General features: G+C 40.8%; 1 protein-coding gene across 1 annotated transcript in view; it reads right to left on the bottom strand.

The window, feature by feature from the left end:
• Positions 1-3,579: 3,579 nt before the first annotated feature.
• LOC147227005 (uncharacterized) overlaps positions 3,580-16,966 on the bottom strand; it is a 37,327-nt gene continuing 23,940 nt past the window's right edge. Inside the window, exons 22-35 of the mRNA XM_086159978.1 lie at positions 16,268-16,346; positions 15,435-15,486; positions 13,807-14,104; positions 12,132-12,210; positions 11,852-11,968; positions 11,740-11,809; positions 9,942-11,203; positions 9,406-9,902; positions 7,989-8,162; positions 7,613-7,786; positions 6,336-6,509; positions 6,072-6,245; positions 5,214-5,260; positions 3,580-4,983 (exon numbers count right to left, since the gene is read on the bottom strand). Of these exons, the coding sequence (XP_086016104.1) occupies positions 4,442-4,983; positions 5,214-5,260; positions 6,072-6,245; positions 6,336-6,509; positions 7,613-7,786; positions 7,989-8,162; positions 9,406-9,902; positions 9,942-11,203; positions 11,740-11,809; positions 11,852-11,968; positions 12,132-12,210; positions 13,807-14,104; positions 15,435-15,486; positions 16,268-16,346 (3,739 nt within the window). The 3' untranslated portion in view covers positions 3,580-4,441. The remainder of the gene's footprint in view (positions 4,984-5,213; positions 5,261-6,071; positions 6,246-6,335; positions 6,510-7,612; positions 7,787-7,988; positions 8,163-9,405; positions 9,903-9,941; positions 11,204-11,739; positions 11,810-11,851; positions 11,969-12,131; positions 12,211-13,806; positions 14,105-15,434; positions 15,487-16,267; positions 16,347-16,966) is intronic.

The following is a 16,966-nucleotide window of genomic DNA, read 5'->3' as shown; positions in this document are numbered from 1 at the left end:
CCATTCTTCAGTCGGGACTGCTGATCTCTTTCTTTTTGTTTTACACATTTTAATTTATATTTTTGCGTGTTTTTCAGGGGTTCTGTGTTGTTTCAGTCTGAATTGGTTAAAAGTTGATTGGTAAATAGTTAAAAGTTCTTATATTTTATAGTTTATTTATAGCACTGAGGAGTTAATATTTTTAATTTATTTTTAATTTTTAATTGTTTTATTTTGTTGTTTTACATTTTTTTCAGGGATTCTGTGTTGTTGTTTGACTTTAAATTTGTTGAGTGTATAAAAAGCTAAAATTGTTTTGTATTTTATAATTTATTTTTTGTAGATCTGTAAATATTTTAATTTATATTTCGTGTGATTTTCAGGGATCCTGTGTTTCACTTTAAATTTGTTACGTATAAAAAAAGCTAAAACTTTATTCTTGCATTTCATAGTTTATTTGTTGTTGCAGTGAAAAGTAAATAATTTTAATTTACATTTTGTTGTGTCGTGTGTTTTTCAGGGATTCTGTGTTGCTTGACTTTAAAGTTGCTTAGTATAAAAAAGTTAAAAGTTTAAATGAGTTAAAAGTTCACTGTAGAGCGAAAAAATAAAGGCTATTATAATATCGTAGTATAATACTTTTTAAAAAATGAATTAGTAATTCATTTTGTGCATAACGTTACATTATTATTGGTAATATATCGATTAAAGCAACAACAAAAATCTGAAGAGCCGTTTGGGAGCCGAAAGAGCCGGCTCTTTTTAGTGAGCCGAGCTGTAAGAGCCGGTTCTCTAAAAAGAGCCGGAATTCCCATCACTACTAAACTGACAACTTTGTTCCCCGAGAAAAAAAAATAAAAGCCCGTCCACACATAGGCACACACACTAGTGATGGGAATTCCCATCGCCGCACTATGAACAGGCACACAGTCATGGTGTCTGTTCATAGTGCGTGCTAAACAGAGAGCATCCTGATTGGTTTACACAGCAAAATGAGCCAATAAATTTTCAGTGAGGACGGGCTTTTATTTCTTGCAGTCTCTACTGAAGGTTGGCATTTAGAAACACCAAGTGCAGACACAGAGACGACGCCACTCATATTGACCAATCACGTGCGCCTTCAAGAGAAAAAAAAAGCGTCCCGAAGGGGGCCGGCTCCTGATTGGTGGGGAGCCGGCTCCCGTCGTTCACTTCAGAGAGCCGGCTCATAGAGCCTTTAAGTTCGCGAACGACACATCACCACAGTTTAGTCAGTGCAGCCTGCGAGACGGCAGAAGGAGAGCACTCCAAAAACGAAATTATAAAACCCACTAAATCTCAGATTACACAAACCCATAAGGGTGAAAAATAATGACAGTGCGGCGTGGTGTACTGTTTGCAACCTGATGTCCTGTAAAATCAACAAATTAATTCACACTGACATTGAAGTGTCAGGGAAGTTCCTAAAGTCTGCAAAGCAAGCAGCATTTGTATTTGATCTATTTATAAGAAATAACTTGTAAATAAATTTACCAATAAAATGTGAGTGAAGTTAAGTGACCCTCTGTTGTGTGCATATATGCGTGTGTGTGTGTGGCGCGGGGGGGGGGGGGGGCATGTAGGGTTGTCTGGAGATGAATAAAGTTTGACTAAACTGACTGTTTTGTTTCGCTTTTTATTCCGTATGTTTTATCACGCACCTTGTAATGTGGTGCGCCTTATGTATGAAAATAGACCCGCTCATTGATATTGCGCCTTATGGCTCGCAAAATACGGTAAACGTTTTGCACAGTAAATACTCTTGAATATTGTCTGTGGAGGTTGTCAGTCATCCAAGTCGTGGTTAATTCTTGTCAAAATCCAATTTCGTTTTCAAACGTCTTCAAGGGAAAAAATCATGTTCATCCAGTTCATCAACCACAAAGATGATTTTGACAAGAACTCTTGAATGTTTGTTTGTTTAAATCAGGGAAATACACCTTGATGACCCAATAATTGGAAAAATAACTGAGACCCCATTCAATTACCCAACAATCTGTAATAGATTATGTAAAACAGGAAATAATTAATAAAAACTTACCAACAAAGTACCCAAACACCAGGAAAAACTGACTTGAGTTTGTGAGTTTTGATGAGTTATTTGTTTTATCGGTGGTGACGGTTCACTGTTACTGAGAGAAGAGAATTGTGGGAAAATCATGCAAGTGGAATCTGTGCAAGTTGGATTTGTCTTCCCTGCCCTCTGTGTGGATGAGTGTAGGAAGACCTGAGTGAATCACAATAAAAGACCGGATTTGCTCCGTTCTTCTGACATCTGCTGGTCGTATTGTGTAATTACAATAGGGCCAACTCCAAGACCAGTTGAGAAGCTCATTTGACTGAAACACAATTAAATGAGGCAGATAAACACCCTTGTCAGCCCATCTTCCAGCTCCACACGGACAAACTGCTTTAGCATTTGGAAAAGTTTAGAGTCGCTGAGAGGCTGAGATGGGTCTTGTAAATTGCAGGACACGCTGCCAAAACATTCACTCCGATTGAAGAAGTCCGTTTTGTAGATTCATTGCATGAAAAGATAACAAATTCAAGACGATGTGCAGAATAAAATATCAATGTTAATTACAGTTACATATCAGAACTAATAACTTGCAGGTCAACAAAAGTACAGTGATCTACTCTCTCCTGTCTTCCCTCCCAGACAGCAGGTGGAACAGGTTTATATAATCAAGAGGAGCAGAGTGCATCATCAGCACAAATCAGTTTATCAATGTAAAAGTAACCAAGACATATAATAATAAAAACAAGGATACAATTATAAATATCAGTTCATTATTATCATTATCCATAATGATAATAATGTTGTCATGGTTCTGACAACAGCCATAGTGGTGGATGCGGTGATCCCAAGTGACAGCAACATCAGGAAGAAAAGAACACAAGACGCTGGACAAATTGTGTGTTTGTACCTTGAATGTTGCTCACAATGCTACCATTCCTGAAAAGACTGCCTCCTTCTGCTCAAATGTCTGGGTTCCCAGACACCCAGAAGGTGATACCTTCCAGCATGCAGGCTATGGATGAAGTTGTCTGGGATGAACAGCAGAATCAAGGTGAGAGCTACAACCAGAGTCCAGGGGAGGAGCTTCGTGAATCCATGACAACCCAGAGCCTCTACAGTCATGGAGTAAAACCCTCAGACTCAAGGTTTTCAATTCATGGACGACAGCAGGAAAACTATAGTTGTTTACGCCTCCAGGAAAGGGTTAAGTCTGCCCTGACTTGAAGCTCAGACTCTTGTGCTAGCATCAGCATCAACAAAATAAATCTTTTTAGTCTCATTTCTTCTCATGTTTTTTTTGTTTTGTTTTTACTGCAACAGAGTTTGTTTTCTCAAAAATCACTCCCTTGCTCAACGTTAAACATTCCTTTCTTTTGGGAATTCTGGATTTGAGTATGTAGTTGGACCATGTTCTTGCCATGAGTAGACATGCAGCGTCACAAGTTCATCTGTTCCTGTATATGTTTAATAATGGTGGCAGATGCACAGTGTAACTTTCAGTTAAATATTTCACTGGAAAAGGGAAGTTGGTAAATAATTGGGACAACAGCCAAAACATTTATATTGTTTGTGTGTGTATTTTCTCTTTCAGATACACCTTAATGTCATCTCTGCTGTTGTGATGTCAAAACCTCATGGCAGCACTTTGCTGCTCCAGCAGGAATGTCTACAGGTACCTCCATGACAACGGTGAGAAGATCTATGGAGGATCTCAGTAATACGGGTACGAGGCTCATCCTTGTCAAATCTTATCGAGGCAACTGGACTCGATTTCTTCTCTGTGGGGAGTTTTAAGTACATAACTGCTCAAGTTGGAGATTGGTCCAAGTGAGATGGCTTTTTTTTTTGTTTCATAGCAACATAACAAGCCATCTCAACTTAGACCATAAACAAAACTGTGCATCATTATGTTACATCATACAATGAAATTATACTTATTGTGGAGTACAATACAATTCAACAATATATGTGCTATTTACTCTTTTCTAACATAACAGAACATGACCCATGTGCCGTGGGTCTTAAAGAAATGCAATTTAAATACTTTGTATGTGTGAAACATATGGCAGTATTGACAATACAGTTGCCTTTGATAGAGTGCTATAGTGGTCTAGAATAAACAATATCATAATCTACTGTTTTACACTATCAAAAAATGAAGGAAAGAAATCCCTGCACGAGCACCAAAGTAGAAACCAACACATGGTCAAATGAATATTTTGATATAATGTTACCAGGAAGTTGACGGTTTATACTTTCTGAAATTAAATAAGGGGGCCCTTAATTTTGTCACTTCAGTGATACATACAACACAACATCAGACAAACTTGACAACTGCATGTGTTCTGGTCGAGGGAGATACCGAAAAAGACAGCATTCATACTGAGTGTTGGGATATAACAGCTGAGTTGCAAAAACTGATGTTCAGAGTGAAGACTCTCCCTCCTGCAAACAACATAGAGACACTGAGGAACCACATTCAACTCTAAACCCAGGATAAAGAGGTTCGGTAAATGTGGTGTGGAAGGTGTGGAGGTGAATCAGTTTGTCAGAAGAGACGCTGTAGAAGGACAGAATACCAGCAGGACAGTCTACATACACTGCAACTCTGTTAGAGACAACAGGGGACGAGATGAATGTCACTGTGTTATTGTGACGGACTTTGTAACCACTGGCAGAGCAGAACAGGTTCCAAGACTGCTGGTTCCATTCAAACATGTGCCACCACAATCCTTTCCTTCTGATTCCTCTGTAAGTCACTGCTACATCAACACTTCCTCTCCACTCCACCTCCCAGTAACAGCGACCAGTCAAACCATTTCTACACAGCAACATAGACCGCTGGTCAAATCTTTCTGGGTGATCAGGATATGGTTGTTGGTCTTCTACGCCTGTCACTGTCCTGTTGTCAGACAGTTTCAGATGTCTGTCTGCAGTGTTTGAGTCCAATGTGAGTTCACACCAATCTGATAGAGAATATAAGACACAAAAATAATGAATCATTTGAATCATCTCTTGGATTCATTTTCCTTGATACCCTGAGATGTGACTCTCTGTAAGTCGAATGATGTCCACGTCGTCAGTCATCTACTGTTAACCCTGATTTAACCACGAAACCCCTCAACTAACAGCTCTGTGTTTCAGTCAAAGCTGATTGTGTTTAATTGTCATGAATCAAGAGAAAATCCACACTTACACTTCCTAAGACCAGGTTTTAACCTGTGCTCTCCACCATGGTCCACCCTGGAGGAAGAAACACAAGAATCTCATCACCTGTTTATCAAAACCTGATTTCTCCTTTTGAGTGGCGAAACCTAAATATAGCCACTATTTCCGCTTTGCAAACAAAGGCTTCATATCTGGACCTGCTGATGTGAGGGATCAACACAGCAGTGTGTTTTTATTTAGATCAGGTAAGTAAAACTCAAGAATTGGGGGCAAATTCTATTCCAGAACCGCATCTCACATGGCGACTGGACTTGAATTTCTTCACTGGAAGATGTTTCACACTTCATCTGAGAGGCTTCTTCAGTTCTAATGACCTGTGGAGAGTTTGCAAATTTAACTGCCACGGTTTTGGGTGGTCTAGGTTATGGTGGCTTGTTATTTAAATGTATGAGGTGATCGGCAGAAACTCCGAAACTTGGTCGAAGGGTGTTCTATGCTAACGTGGCTGCCGTTCGTTGGGACACAAGAGCAACTTTTCTGGGATTACCTGGATTGGAGTGTGAAAAGGTAAAGTTAAAGGAGTGAAACCTGTTGGAACACATGATCTGAGGCTCATGCAGAAGTTACTGGGGTTCTGGTGGTGAATCTTTCCTGGCTGTTCAGAGGGTGCATGATGAGGTGGATGAAGGGTGAAACATCTTAAAGTAAAGAAATTCAAGTCCAGTTGCCACAACAAGAAGATTTTGATAAGAATTCACCATGACCTGGATGACTGAGAACCTCTCAGACATCTGAAATCAAATATTTCTATATTTATGTTAATTCTTGTTGAAAACTGTGGTTTTATGTTTATGCATCTGCAGTATTTAAGTTCTGGAATTCTTACATGAGCGTCTCCAGCCTCCAGTGTGGATCCTCCAGTCCAGCAGACAGCAGCTTCACTCCTGAGTCTCCCGGATGGTTGAAGCTCAGGTCCAGCTGTCTCAGATGGGACGGGTTGGAGTTCAGAGCTGAGGCCAGAGAAGAACAACCTTCTTCTGTGATCAGACAACCTGAGAGACTGGAAAGGAGAAATTGAAGAACATCATGTGACTACGATAACCATAGGAAAATATATAGCTGTCTTAAGATCAAACCGATGTTTACTGACCTGAGGGATTCCAGTTGACAATGAGGACTCTCCAGTCCAGCAGACAATTGCTTTACACCTGAATCCTGCAGGTCGTTGTTACTCAGATCCAGCTCTGTCAGACTGGAGGACTGAGAGCTGAGAACTGAGGACAGATGTTCACAACTTCCCTTTGACAGGTTACAGACACTCAACCTGAAGAGATATTTAAATAATCATACCAGACTGTGGAATGTTAGTTTTATCGTTTCTTTTAATTATGGTTTTCCTGCACAAACTGCGTTACATTTTGTGCTGAAAAACATGAACTAGATTCAGGGCACTGGTGAGACAATTATGATAGTCTATCTAGCGATCTGTTCTGCAGGCACCTGGACCTGAGCAAGATGGGCACATTAAACTACTTTTTTTTATATTTTTTTTGTCTGAACTATTCCAGTCTCAGGTCATTGGTGACATGATTATGATAGTCTATCAAGATATCTGTCAAATTGTTCAGCCAGGACCCAGCCCTGTTTCAGCTACGTTCCTTGGTTAATCTTGTCAAATGACTCCATAGTTGGTATTTCCAGATGACAGTTTGTGTGAATCTACTCGGGCTTCTGGGACGAGACGAAAGAGGAAGGGAAGAGGGTTCCATCAGCATGAGTTCCCTGAATGTGTCAGTTCTACTGAAAAGATGTTGAGTTGCAGCAGAGGAACCTGTGTATTTAACGTGGCTTTCTTTGATCAATTTTTGTAGCCAGAACATTTTGCTTGATTCTAATGTGCTCTGAGAGAAATGCTGTTTGTACACAAAGTTATTTAGTAACATTAGATTCATGCCAGCGAACCACCAACAAAACCTTTCAAGAAATTAGAGACAGCATTTTCATTTCATCGCCTTATAGTAGCGTTACTTTGAATATAATTATAATTTGGAGATTTTTTAAACAAAATATGACACTGGCTAATAATCTCATGAAAAATCTTTGTCATGTAAAAAAAAAAAAACGCTATATAGTGACCTCAGAGTTTTCTATTTCTTTTGCCATCCATCATTTGAAAAAAAAAAAAAAGATCACTGACCAGCAAATTCAGTATAACCTATAAATGTTAAGGTTGCAAAATTTGAATCAGAAGTGTATATGAAGTTTGAATACAATTCCATTTACCATTAACCCTCTAAGGCTCAAATTAAGTTGTGGCGTAATTAGCTAAGTAGCATTTAGCTGTCGCAAATCTGCAACATCTGCCTGGAGAAGGTTAATAGTCTTCACAAAGACCTTTTTCAGTTTCTCAAATGGCAATATGTTTACCTGAGAGTTACCAGGTGACAATTTGGACTCTGAAGTCCGACACACAGCAGCTTTATCCCTGAATCCTCCAGCAGGTTGTTACTCAGATCCAGGTGTCTCAGACTGGAGGACTGAGAGCTGAGAACTGAAGACAGACGTTCACAACTTCTCTCTGACAGTTTACAGCCACTCAGTCTGAATAAATACAATAAATGAATAATTATACTTCACATGATAATAGTCAAATTTTGAATTTTACGGAGCACATTGAATCACTTTGAGTAACATAACTTGAAAATAAAGCTACAAATTTGTGGCAACTTATTTTAAAAAGTATGTGACATTGGAAAATCCTTATCAAGAAGGCTATACATTTTCAGACAAATTTTATTCAGACCTGAGAGTCTCCAGGTGACAATTTGGACTCTGAAGTCCGGCACAAAGCAGCTTTATCCCTGAATCCTCCAGCCGGTTGTTACTCAGATCCAAGTGTCTCAGACTGGAGGACTGAGAGCTGAGAACTGACGACAGACGTTCACAAATTCCCAGTGACAGTCTACAGCCACTCAGTCTGAATAAATACAATAAATGAATAATTATACTTCACATGATAATAGTCAAATTTTGAATTTTATATTGCACGTTGAATCACTTTGAGTCAGTAACTTGAAAAGAAAGCTACAAATTTGTGGCAACCTATTTTAAAAAGTATTTGACACTGGAAAATCATCATCAAGAATACTTTATACATTTTCAGACACATTTTATTCTGACCTGAGAGTTACCAGGTGACAATTTGGACTCTGAAGTCCGGCACAAAGCAGCTTTATCCCTGAATCCTCCAGCCGGTTGTTACTCAGATCCAAGTGTCTCAGACTGGAGGACTGAGAGCTGAGAACTGAAGACAGACGTTCACAACTTCTCGCTGACAGTTTACAGCCACTCAGTCTGAATAAATACAACAAATCAATAATTATACTTCACATGATAATAGTCAAATATTGAATTTTAGATGGAACATTGAATCACTGAGTAACATAACTTGAATATAAAGCTACAAATTGGTGGCAACTTATTTTAAAAAGTATTTGACACTGGAAAATCCTCATCAAGAAGAATTTATACATTTTCAGACAAATTTTATTCTGACCTGAGAATCTCCAGGTGACAATGTGGACTCTCCAGTCCAGCAGACAACTGCTCTAGACCTGAATCCTGCAGGTTATTGTTACTCAGATCCAGGTGTCTCAGACTGGAGGACTGAGAGCTGAGAACTGAAGACAGACGTTCACAACTTCTCTCTGACAGGTAACAGTCACTCAGTCTGAATAAATACAATAAATGAAGAATTATACTTGACATAAAAACAATCAAATATTGAATTTCACATAGCATATTGATTCACTGAGTTACATAGCTGGAATATAAAGCTATAAATTTGTGGCAACTTATTTTAAAAAGTATTTGACACAGGAAAATCCTCATTAAGAATACTTTATACATTTTCAGACAAATTTTATTCTGACCTGAGAGTCTCCAGGTGACAATGTGGACTCTCCAGTCCAGCAGACAACTGCTCTAGACCTGAATCCCGCAGGTTATTGTTACTCAGATCCAGGTGTCTCAGACTGGAGGACTGAGAGCTGAGAACTGAAGACAGACGTTCACAACTTCTCCCTGACAGGTTACAGCCACTCAGTCTATGAAAGAATCAACCAGGAAAACAAATGCCTTTGATTATTCATATTTGGATTCATTTGGATTTATAAAAGGAAATTGAAATTCTTCACAAACTCAGCATTTCATCCACTTACTGAGATTTATTTGAAGCCTTGACCACTGGCATTAACCTCAGAAGAGCCTCCTCTGAAGCAGAGTATTTCTTCAGATCAAACACGTCCAGATCTTCATCAGATGAGAGTAGGATGAAGACCAGAGCCGACCAGTGAGCAGGAGAAAGATGATCTACTGAGAGACATCCTGATCTCAGCTGCTGTTGGATCTGTTCCACGAGTGAATGATCTCTGAGTTCATTCAAACAGTGGAACAGATTGATGGATTTCTCTGGAGACAAGTTGTCACTGATCTTCTCCTTGATGAATCCAATTGTTTCCTGATTGGTCCCTGAGTGAGGTTCTTTCTGAGTCACCAATCCAAGGAGTTTCTGATTGGTCTTCAGTGAAAGACCAAGGAGGAAACGAAGGAACAAGTCCAGGTGTCCATTTGGACTCTGTAATGCCTCCTCCACAGCATTCTGATAGAAGTCTGTTTGAGTTGAACTCTTATGAAAGACTTTAAATATCCTTGATGTCTGTTTTTTAGGGAGCAGATTGACACCAGAATTGAAGACGGTCAGATGGACATGAAGAGCAGCAAGAAACTCTTGAACGCTGAGATGGACAAAGCAGAACACCTTGTCCTGGTAGAGTCCTCTCTCCTCTTTAAAGATCTGTGTGAACACTCCTGAGTACACTGAGGCTGCACTGATATCCAAGTCACACTCTGTCAGGTCTGATTCATAGAAGATCAGGTTGCCTTTCTGCAGTTGCTCAAAAGCCAGTTTTCCTAAAGACAAGATCATGCGTTCGCTCTCTGGATTCCAGTGTGGATCTGTAGCAGGTCCTTGATTCAACTTGGTGTTCATCAGTTTGACCTGAACAACCAGGAAATAGATGTACATCTCAGTCAGGGTCCTGGGCAGCTCTCCTCCCTCTCTGGTCTTCAACACGTCCTCCAGGACTGTGGCAGTGATCCAGCAGAAGACTGGGATGTGGCACATGATGTGGACACTTCTGGAGGTCTTGATGTGTTTCATGACTCTTTGGGCCTGCTCTGCATCTCTGAATCTCTTCCTGAAGTACTCTTCCTTCTGGAGGTCTGTGAATCCTCTGACCTCTGTCACCATGGCTACACACTGCGGAGGGATTTGATTGGCCGCTGCAGGTCTTGTGGTGATCCAGAGGCGGGCAGAGGGAAGCAGATTCCCCCTGATGAGATTGGTCAGCAGCACATCCACTGAGGCGGACTCTGTAACATCAGTCAGGATCTTGTTGTTGTTGAAGTCCAGAGGAAGTCGACACTCATCCAGACCGTCTAAGATGAAGGCAACCTGATATTCTTCAAAACGGCAGATTCCTGCTTCTTTGCTTTCAGTGAAGAAGAGATGAACAAGTTCCACCAAGCTGTACTTTGTCCCTTTCAGCACATTCAGCTCTCTGAAGGTGAATGGAAACAGGAACTGTATGTCCTGGTTGGCTTTGTCTTCAGCCCAGTCCAGAGTGAACTTCTGTGTCAAGACTGTTTTCCCAATACCAGCCACTCCCTTTGTCAGCACTGTTCTGATTGGTCCATCTCTTCCAGGTAAGCCTTTAAAAATGTCTTCTCGTCTGATGGTTGTTTCTGGTCTGATTGACTTCCTGGATGCTGCTTCAATCTGTCTGACCTCATGTTCATCGTTGACCCCTGCAGCCCCTCCCTCTGTCATGTAGAGCTCTGTGAAGATGTCATTGAGAAGAGTTGGGTTTCCTGCTCTGGTGATCCCCTCGAAGATAGACTGAAAGTTCTTCTGCAGTCTACACTTCAGCTCATGTTGACACTGAGCAGCACGAGTTCCTGGAGAAGAAAGAGTCATTGTGGTGATTGTCTGTCATTCAGTTCTTGGAATCCGCATGTCATATAAGGACAACTGAACTGGTGTGAAGCTCTGGGCCTACAACGAGTGACCTGGAGATGATTGAAGGGCCAAAAGATAAAGCTGAACATGTGAAAGAAAATGATAAATACTTTGTGAACAAGCAGAAACTAAACCTTTCCAGGAGATGGATAAATGGACAGTCAGATGACTTCTTCTTGGATGAAGAATCTCAGATGAAACCATGATGAACAACTAACTGGAACTGATCAGAACCAAACAAAGCAGGTCCAGTGTCAGCTACTCTAAGCCAATCACAAGATCAGGTTTGGATACCGACTCTAAAATGTGTTATTAGTCACTGATCTTTTTCTCTCATATTCTAAATAAAAGTGGACCAGTCTTTCTGATGAGAGCTGAAGCGTCCCCAGGTGACCTGAAGCCAGTCCAGATGTCTCCAGGTTTCAGAGACAATCTAAATACTTGAAATGGAGATGAGGTGAATCTCCAGTCTTACTGCTCTGCAGACGATCAGCCAGCTCCTCCTCCTTCATTCTCCTCAGGAGGTGCAGTGTGATCTTCAGAAAGGCCTCCCTGCTGCTCTTCCTCTTCTCTTCATCTTCACCCACCAGCACCTCGTCGTCCTCAGTCTGACTCCAGTAGCTCTCTGGGTAATCTGTAGTCAGGAGCCTCTGGACTCTCTTCATCTCCTTCCTCACGAAGCTGATCATGTTCTCCTCCAGCAGCTGGAACAGGGTTGAAGGTCAACATGAGCAGTAGAAACACCATCAGATCTTTTGTGGTCCACTGAAAACCCTTGGGGTCTACAGAGTACAGCACTGACACTGTTGGGACCAGAAGGTCACTTGAGTAGCTCTGCTTGACAGTGGTGTTTGTACATTTACATACCATAAGTACAGAGTCCAGGTGTGTTTGATGCTGCTGGACAGACGGACCACTGAGAACATCTGACCTCAACTGATCACCTCTGGGGGGAAAAGATGGGGACCACGAATAAGTCTCCCACTCAGAGTGAAAGGAAGTGTGTTCTGATAGAATCACTCCATCAGTAAATGCAATAAATGTATCTGACCAATGAAGGCTTAAACATTTCAACAAATTTGAAACAATCAAATCATTCCTTCTTTGTGGCAAAAAGTAACTGATCTTTCCACAGAATGTAACATCACTCTCTGGACAACAGGGGGCGGCAGGTGATGAAAAGGGAAGGACCTGTCCTGTCAAGCAGTGATTTTCAACCAGTGCGCCGTGAGAGATCGTCAGGTGTGCCGTGGAAAATTATCAGGGCGCACTGGATTATAAGACGCGACTCTCCCTAAGAAATGGAACGCCACTCGCTACGTCATCACGTCAGTGACACAATGCCACAGAAAGACGAGCGAGTGACAGTGATGGAGATCGTCAAAAGAAAAAAGAAGACGGTGAGCTCGAGGCAATACAGTGAAAGCTATCTTTCATTTGGATTCACTTTCACCGGGGATGCAACGGCACCGACTCCGCTGTGCTTGGTGTGTGGTGAGAAGCTATTCAATAGCGGGCAATTTTTGGGAGAAAAACCACAAAGGTAAACGAGAGAGCCCTCAAAGCTAGATGCCTTGTTGCTGAACTCGTAGCTAAATCAAAAAAGTCACACCATTTGGAAGAAACATTAATACTGCCAGCTTGTAAAGCTTGAGAAAGAGCTTTGTGTGTGTCTTTCTACCATTACTGCCAGGATATCCATTGTGTGTTCATCGAAACAGCCCCAGGTTTCACACGGAGTATAAATACATTAAAAACTATTTTATTAACTATATGTATTATATATACTGTGTTAGAGTGTCATTTTGTGTCATTTTGGTTGGTGGTGTGCCCCAGGATTTTGTAAATGTAAAAAAAGTGCCGCGGCTCAAAAAAGGCAGAAAATCAATGCTGTAACGTATGTCATATTTTCTACACGGATCCATCGGATGAAATGCAAACTGGTCAGAAACTGAGAATTTGTATTTGAAATTGAAAATTGCAACATGAGCGATAAACAGTCATAAGATCATGACAGGGTTAGTAATATACATATCATAGAATACAGAACAAAACATAGAAGGCAGTTTGGAGGTCGAGCAATTTAGGTTTTTAAATCTGACCTTTGATCAGTGGAACGTCCACCTTTGAATTCTATTAGCAAGTCCATCGAACAGTCACTTTTGAGGGACACACAACTGGGTCCAGGTCCAGGTCTGAGCTGCTGCTCAGGACTTCAACACACAGAAGTGAGAGGGTGAATAATGATGAGCTCTAACATGGAGATCAGTCACAGAAAGTTGGAGATCATCCTCTCACCTCTGAGCTTCAGTCTGGACATCATCATCTCCATGCAGAGCAATTTTAGATGGAAGGACTCTCTCCTCTCTGTCCTCACACTCATCCATGGCAGCCTGCACCTTCACACACACACACACACACACACACACACACACACACACACACACACACACACACACACACACACACACACACACACACACACACACAACCATTAAAGTTCATTGAAACACACAGAAACTTCAATCTTTGCTCCTCCAACCTGCTCTCCTCCACCTCATCCATCCAAATGTGCACCAGCAGATCCGTCACTGTGATAATTGTGTGAGTGCAGAGGCGACTGAGATTCTTTCTGACCATCTCAAGGAGGTCCTCAAAGTGCTCCTTCTGCCACCCAATAATGTCCCAAGCTGTGTTCAACAGTTCTTCCACACCTGCAAACATCTTGCCCTGCTCCTTTTGCCTCCATCTTATGACAGTTTCCCAGAACCTTCTCTCGCCCACCCAAGAGTCCTTCACCGTGGCCTCTCCAAACTCCTCCCAGACCTGGATATTTGCTCCTGGAGCCAATGAAAGTAATCACCGCTTCTTGCTCGGTCCGGACGAGGAGCAAGTTAACATGCACACAGTATTCCTTTGTCATTTCAACATGCTGCACCCAAAACCTTTGCAGATAAAAGACCAACTCCCCACCTTTATAAATAATATCTAAGAATCCTTCTGAAGAAAGGAGCCAGACAAGTGAGCAACTTAAAAATACGGGTCTGCAGGCAATAAATAGATGTTTAAAAGTTCAATTTATAAGATAGGACACTGATATTGTGCAAGTGAACAGAAAAACAGAAGAATCATGTATCTTTTTCTCTCTCTCTCAGATGACTCGTCCCGCTTTGCCACCATCTGCTCGTTGTAGTCTGTTATTACATTGCAGCCATAATAATAATAATAATAATAATAATAAAAAACGTCTAAAACAGGGGTCTCCAAATCATTTGGGTTCGGGGGCCACATACGGCCTCATTTGATGTCAAGGGAGCCGGACCAGTAAAATCATTACACATGAACACAAAGTCCAAGTTTTTCCTGTTTTAGTGTAAAGGAGATAAACAGGTAAATTCTAAAAATCTTTATATGTAATGAATTGTTCCAATAAAAAAAATACATGACGAATTAATATTAAAAATGAATAATATAAAGAATTGATTAAATTAAACCCTAAAAATTTTAGAGTTAAAAGGGAAAATCTTGTCACTGTGGGAAAATTTGCCACGAGAATTTATTAGAAAATCGATTCTTAGCATGTATAAGAGGGGGTATAATGTTTACAAGGCTAATGGTGGCTATTCTGGTTATTAAATCAATCTGTTAATTTTGACTGTTTTTTTTTGCTATCGTTTTTGTGGCTTTTATAGAAATAAGAAAAGAAAGATCATTTAAACAATGTCACCAGACGTTTTTTCATCAAAAAATGATTTCGTTTTCAAATTTTGAAGCAAAAAATACATTGCAAAGTTACTTGTTCTTTGGTGGTGACTGACACTGAGACGTGTCGTGTGCAGACTTGCAGGAGTCTTGCAGCTCAGGTTTTCTTGATCCACAAATCAGTGCCACGCAGAGGCCAGATGGGTCGAATTCGATGTTATCTCCTTTAGACTCAAGCGAAAAGCCAAATATCCTGGGAAATAGAATGAGAAAGGAAAACATCTTGAATATATAAACACAGTCGAATCATGAAATAAATGCTTCGTTCCATTTGGAGAAGGTAAAAGATCTGATCTAGAGGCACAACAAGTTGTAGAAGAGTTCCCTCTGCTTGTTTTCCGTTTCCAGCATTCCTACTTCATAACGGCGTTTGAAACGCAGGACGTCCTCCTGCAGGGAGACACTTACCGGAGAGATGAGACCAGACGGAGAAGACCGGAGACTGGTAGTCCGCGCACAGCTGTTGGAGAGGAGAAGCAAACAAAAAAAACTTTTCGCTTTCGATTTGATGACGCGGTTTTTTTTTCGTTTAGGTGCTGCTCCTTGACTTCCAATCTCGCTGCCTCTCTCTCGCACACACGCACACACACACTTGAAGTGTATCGTCACTGTTCCACATATATATTGTAGCGAGTCACGAATGTTGAGGTCTATGTTGATAAATATGTGTGTATGTGTGTGTGTGTGTGCGTGTGCGTGTTGCGTTTAAGTTTGCAGCTTCTTCGTTTTCCATGTTTCGGAAGGAATACACAAGTTTGCCTGGTTTGAATCGTCCTTTATTTTCTTCTTCACAGCTCCGGGAATCAACGCAGGTTAGCCATGGGACATATTCAGTACAGAGTGATGGGAAAAACCCCGCCAGCACTGCTATTAGGGGTGGGCGTATCGAACCAAATATCGATATTATCGATACTAAGCAAGTACTTGGATCGGATCGATACTGTTGTGTTTTGCGTATAAAAAAGGCGACCGGAGATATTAGAGTAGCACTTAGTTATTTTACTGAAGAGCAGCGCACAGGTGATGATAGCAATTCGTGCCAACAGGCATGAGCCCGCCTACAGAGTCTGCGGATGTGCAGATTGCAAGTAAACATATATGGTTCACTGTTCAATATTACTGTGTCCACAGTCAATATTCTACAGATACTATTGTCCTGGGATCGATACTTCGCTCCTAAAGTGGTCCGCTACAGTGGTAACGCCATGAATTTACACAAACATGAAAAAAGCTCACCCTACAGAGAGCAACGAGCTGCAAGCAAAGAAGTTGAGGGAGGAGGAGGAGGAGGAGGGGGGGGATCCCCAAGCCAGAACACCCCTGCGGACACAGAGACAATGTACTCTGGCAGAGGCTTTTCAGCCAAAAAAAATCAACAATACCCAGGTAATCTGTTATTCAGTGAATAACAGATTAGATGAATCATATTCACAATGCAATTGGGTATCAATTTTGGGAGATTGGTTCAATGGTTATATGTTCACCTAGGTGAAAAAAAATCTTGTTTTACTAAGGGCTGCAGCCATCCATTACCCAAGTAATTGATTAATTCTATTACTAAAGTAATCAGATAAAAATAAAAGGTTCACAATATGTATGAAGGTAGTGGGTGTGAGAGAGGAGGATACAGAGAATAGGGTTGGATGGAGAAAGTTGATTCGCCGTGGCGACCCCGGAAGGGAAAAGCCGAAAGAAGAAGAAGAATATGTTATTGATATTGTTATTTATGTGACTGCTTTCCTATTTGGTCTGAATTGTAATGATATAAATAAAAGTTATATAGTGAATGAGAAGAAACACCATTTTCATTAGTGTAATATTTATTACCCCAAAAATGAGTCTCTCATAATCTCTAACTTATTGTGAACCATGTACATTAACGTGTTTCAGAATATTTTACTATTTATTTTGAACTGCACTTTAATACTACTAGAGGATTC

The sequence above is a fragment of the Fistularia commersonii genome, chromosome 14 (assembly GCF_037954325.1).
Source record: "Fistularia commersonii isolate RoL2024-O1a breed Wild chromosome 14, RoL_Fcom_v1.0, whole genome shotgun sequence".
Lineage (NCBI taxonomy): Eukaryota > Metazoa > Chordata > Actinopteri > Syngnathiformes > Fistulariidae > Fistularia > Fistularia commersonii.
Note: the sequence above shows the minus strand (reverse complement) of the source record. Positions and strands in the feature narration are given on the sequence as shown.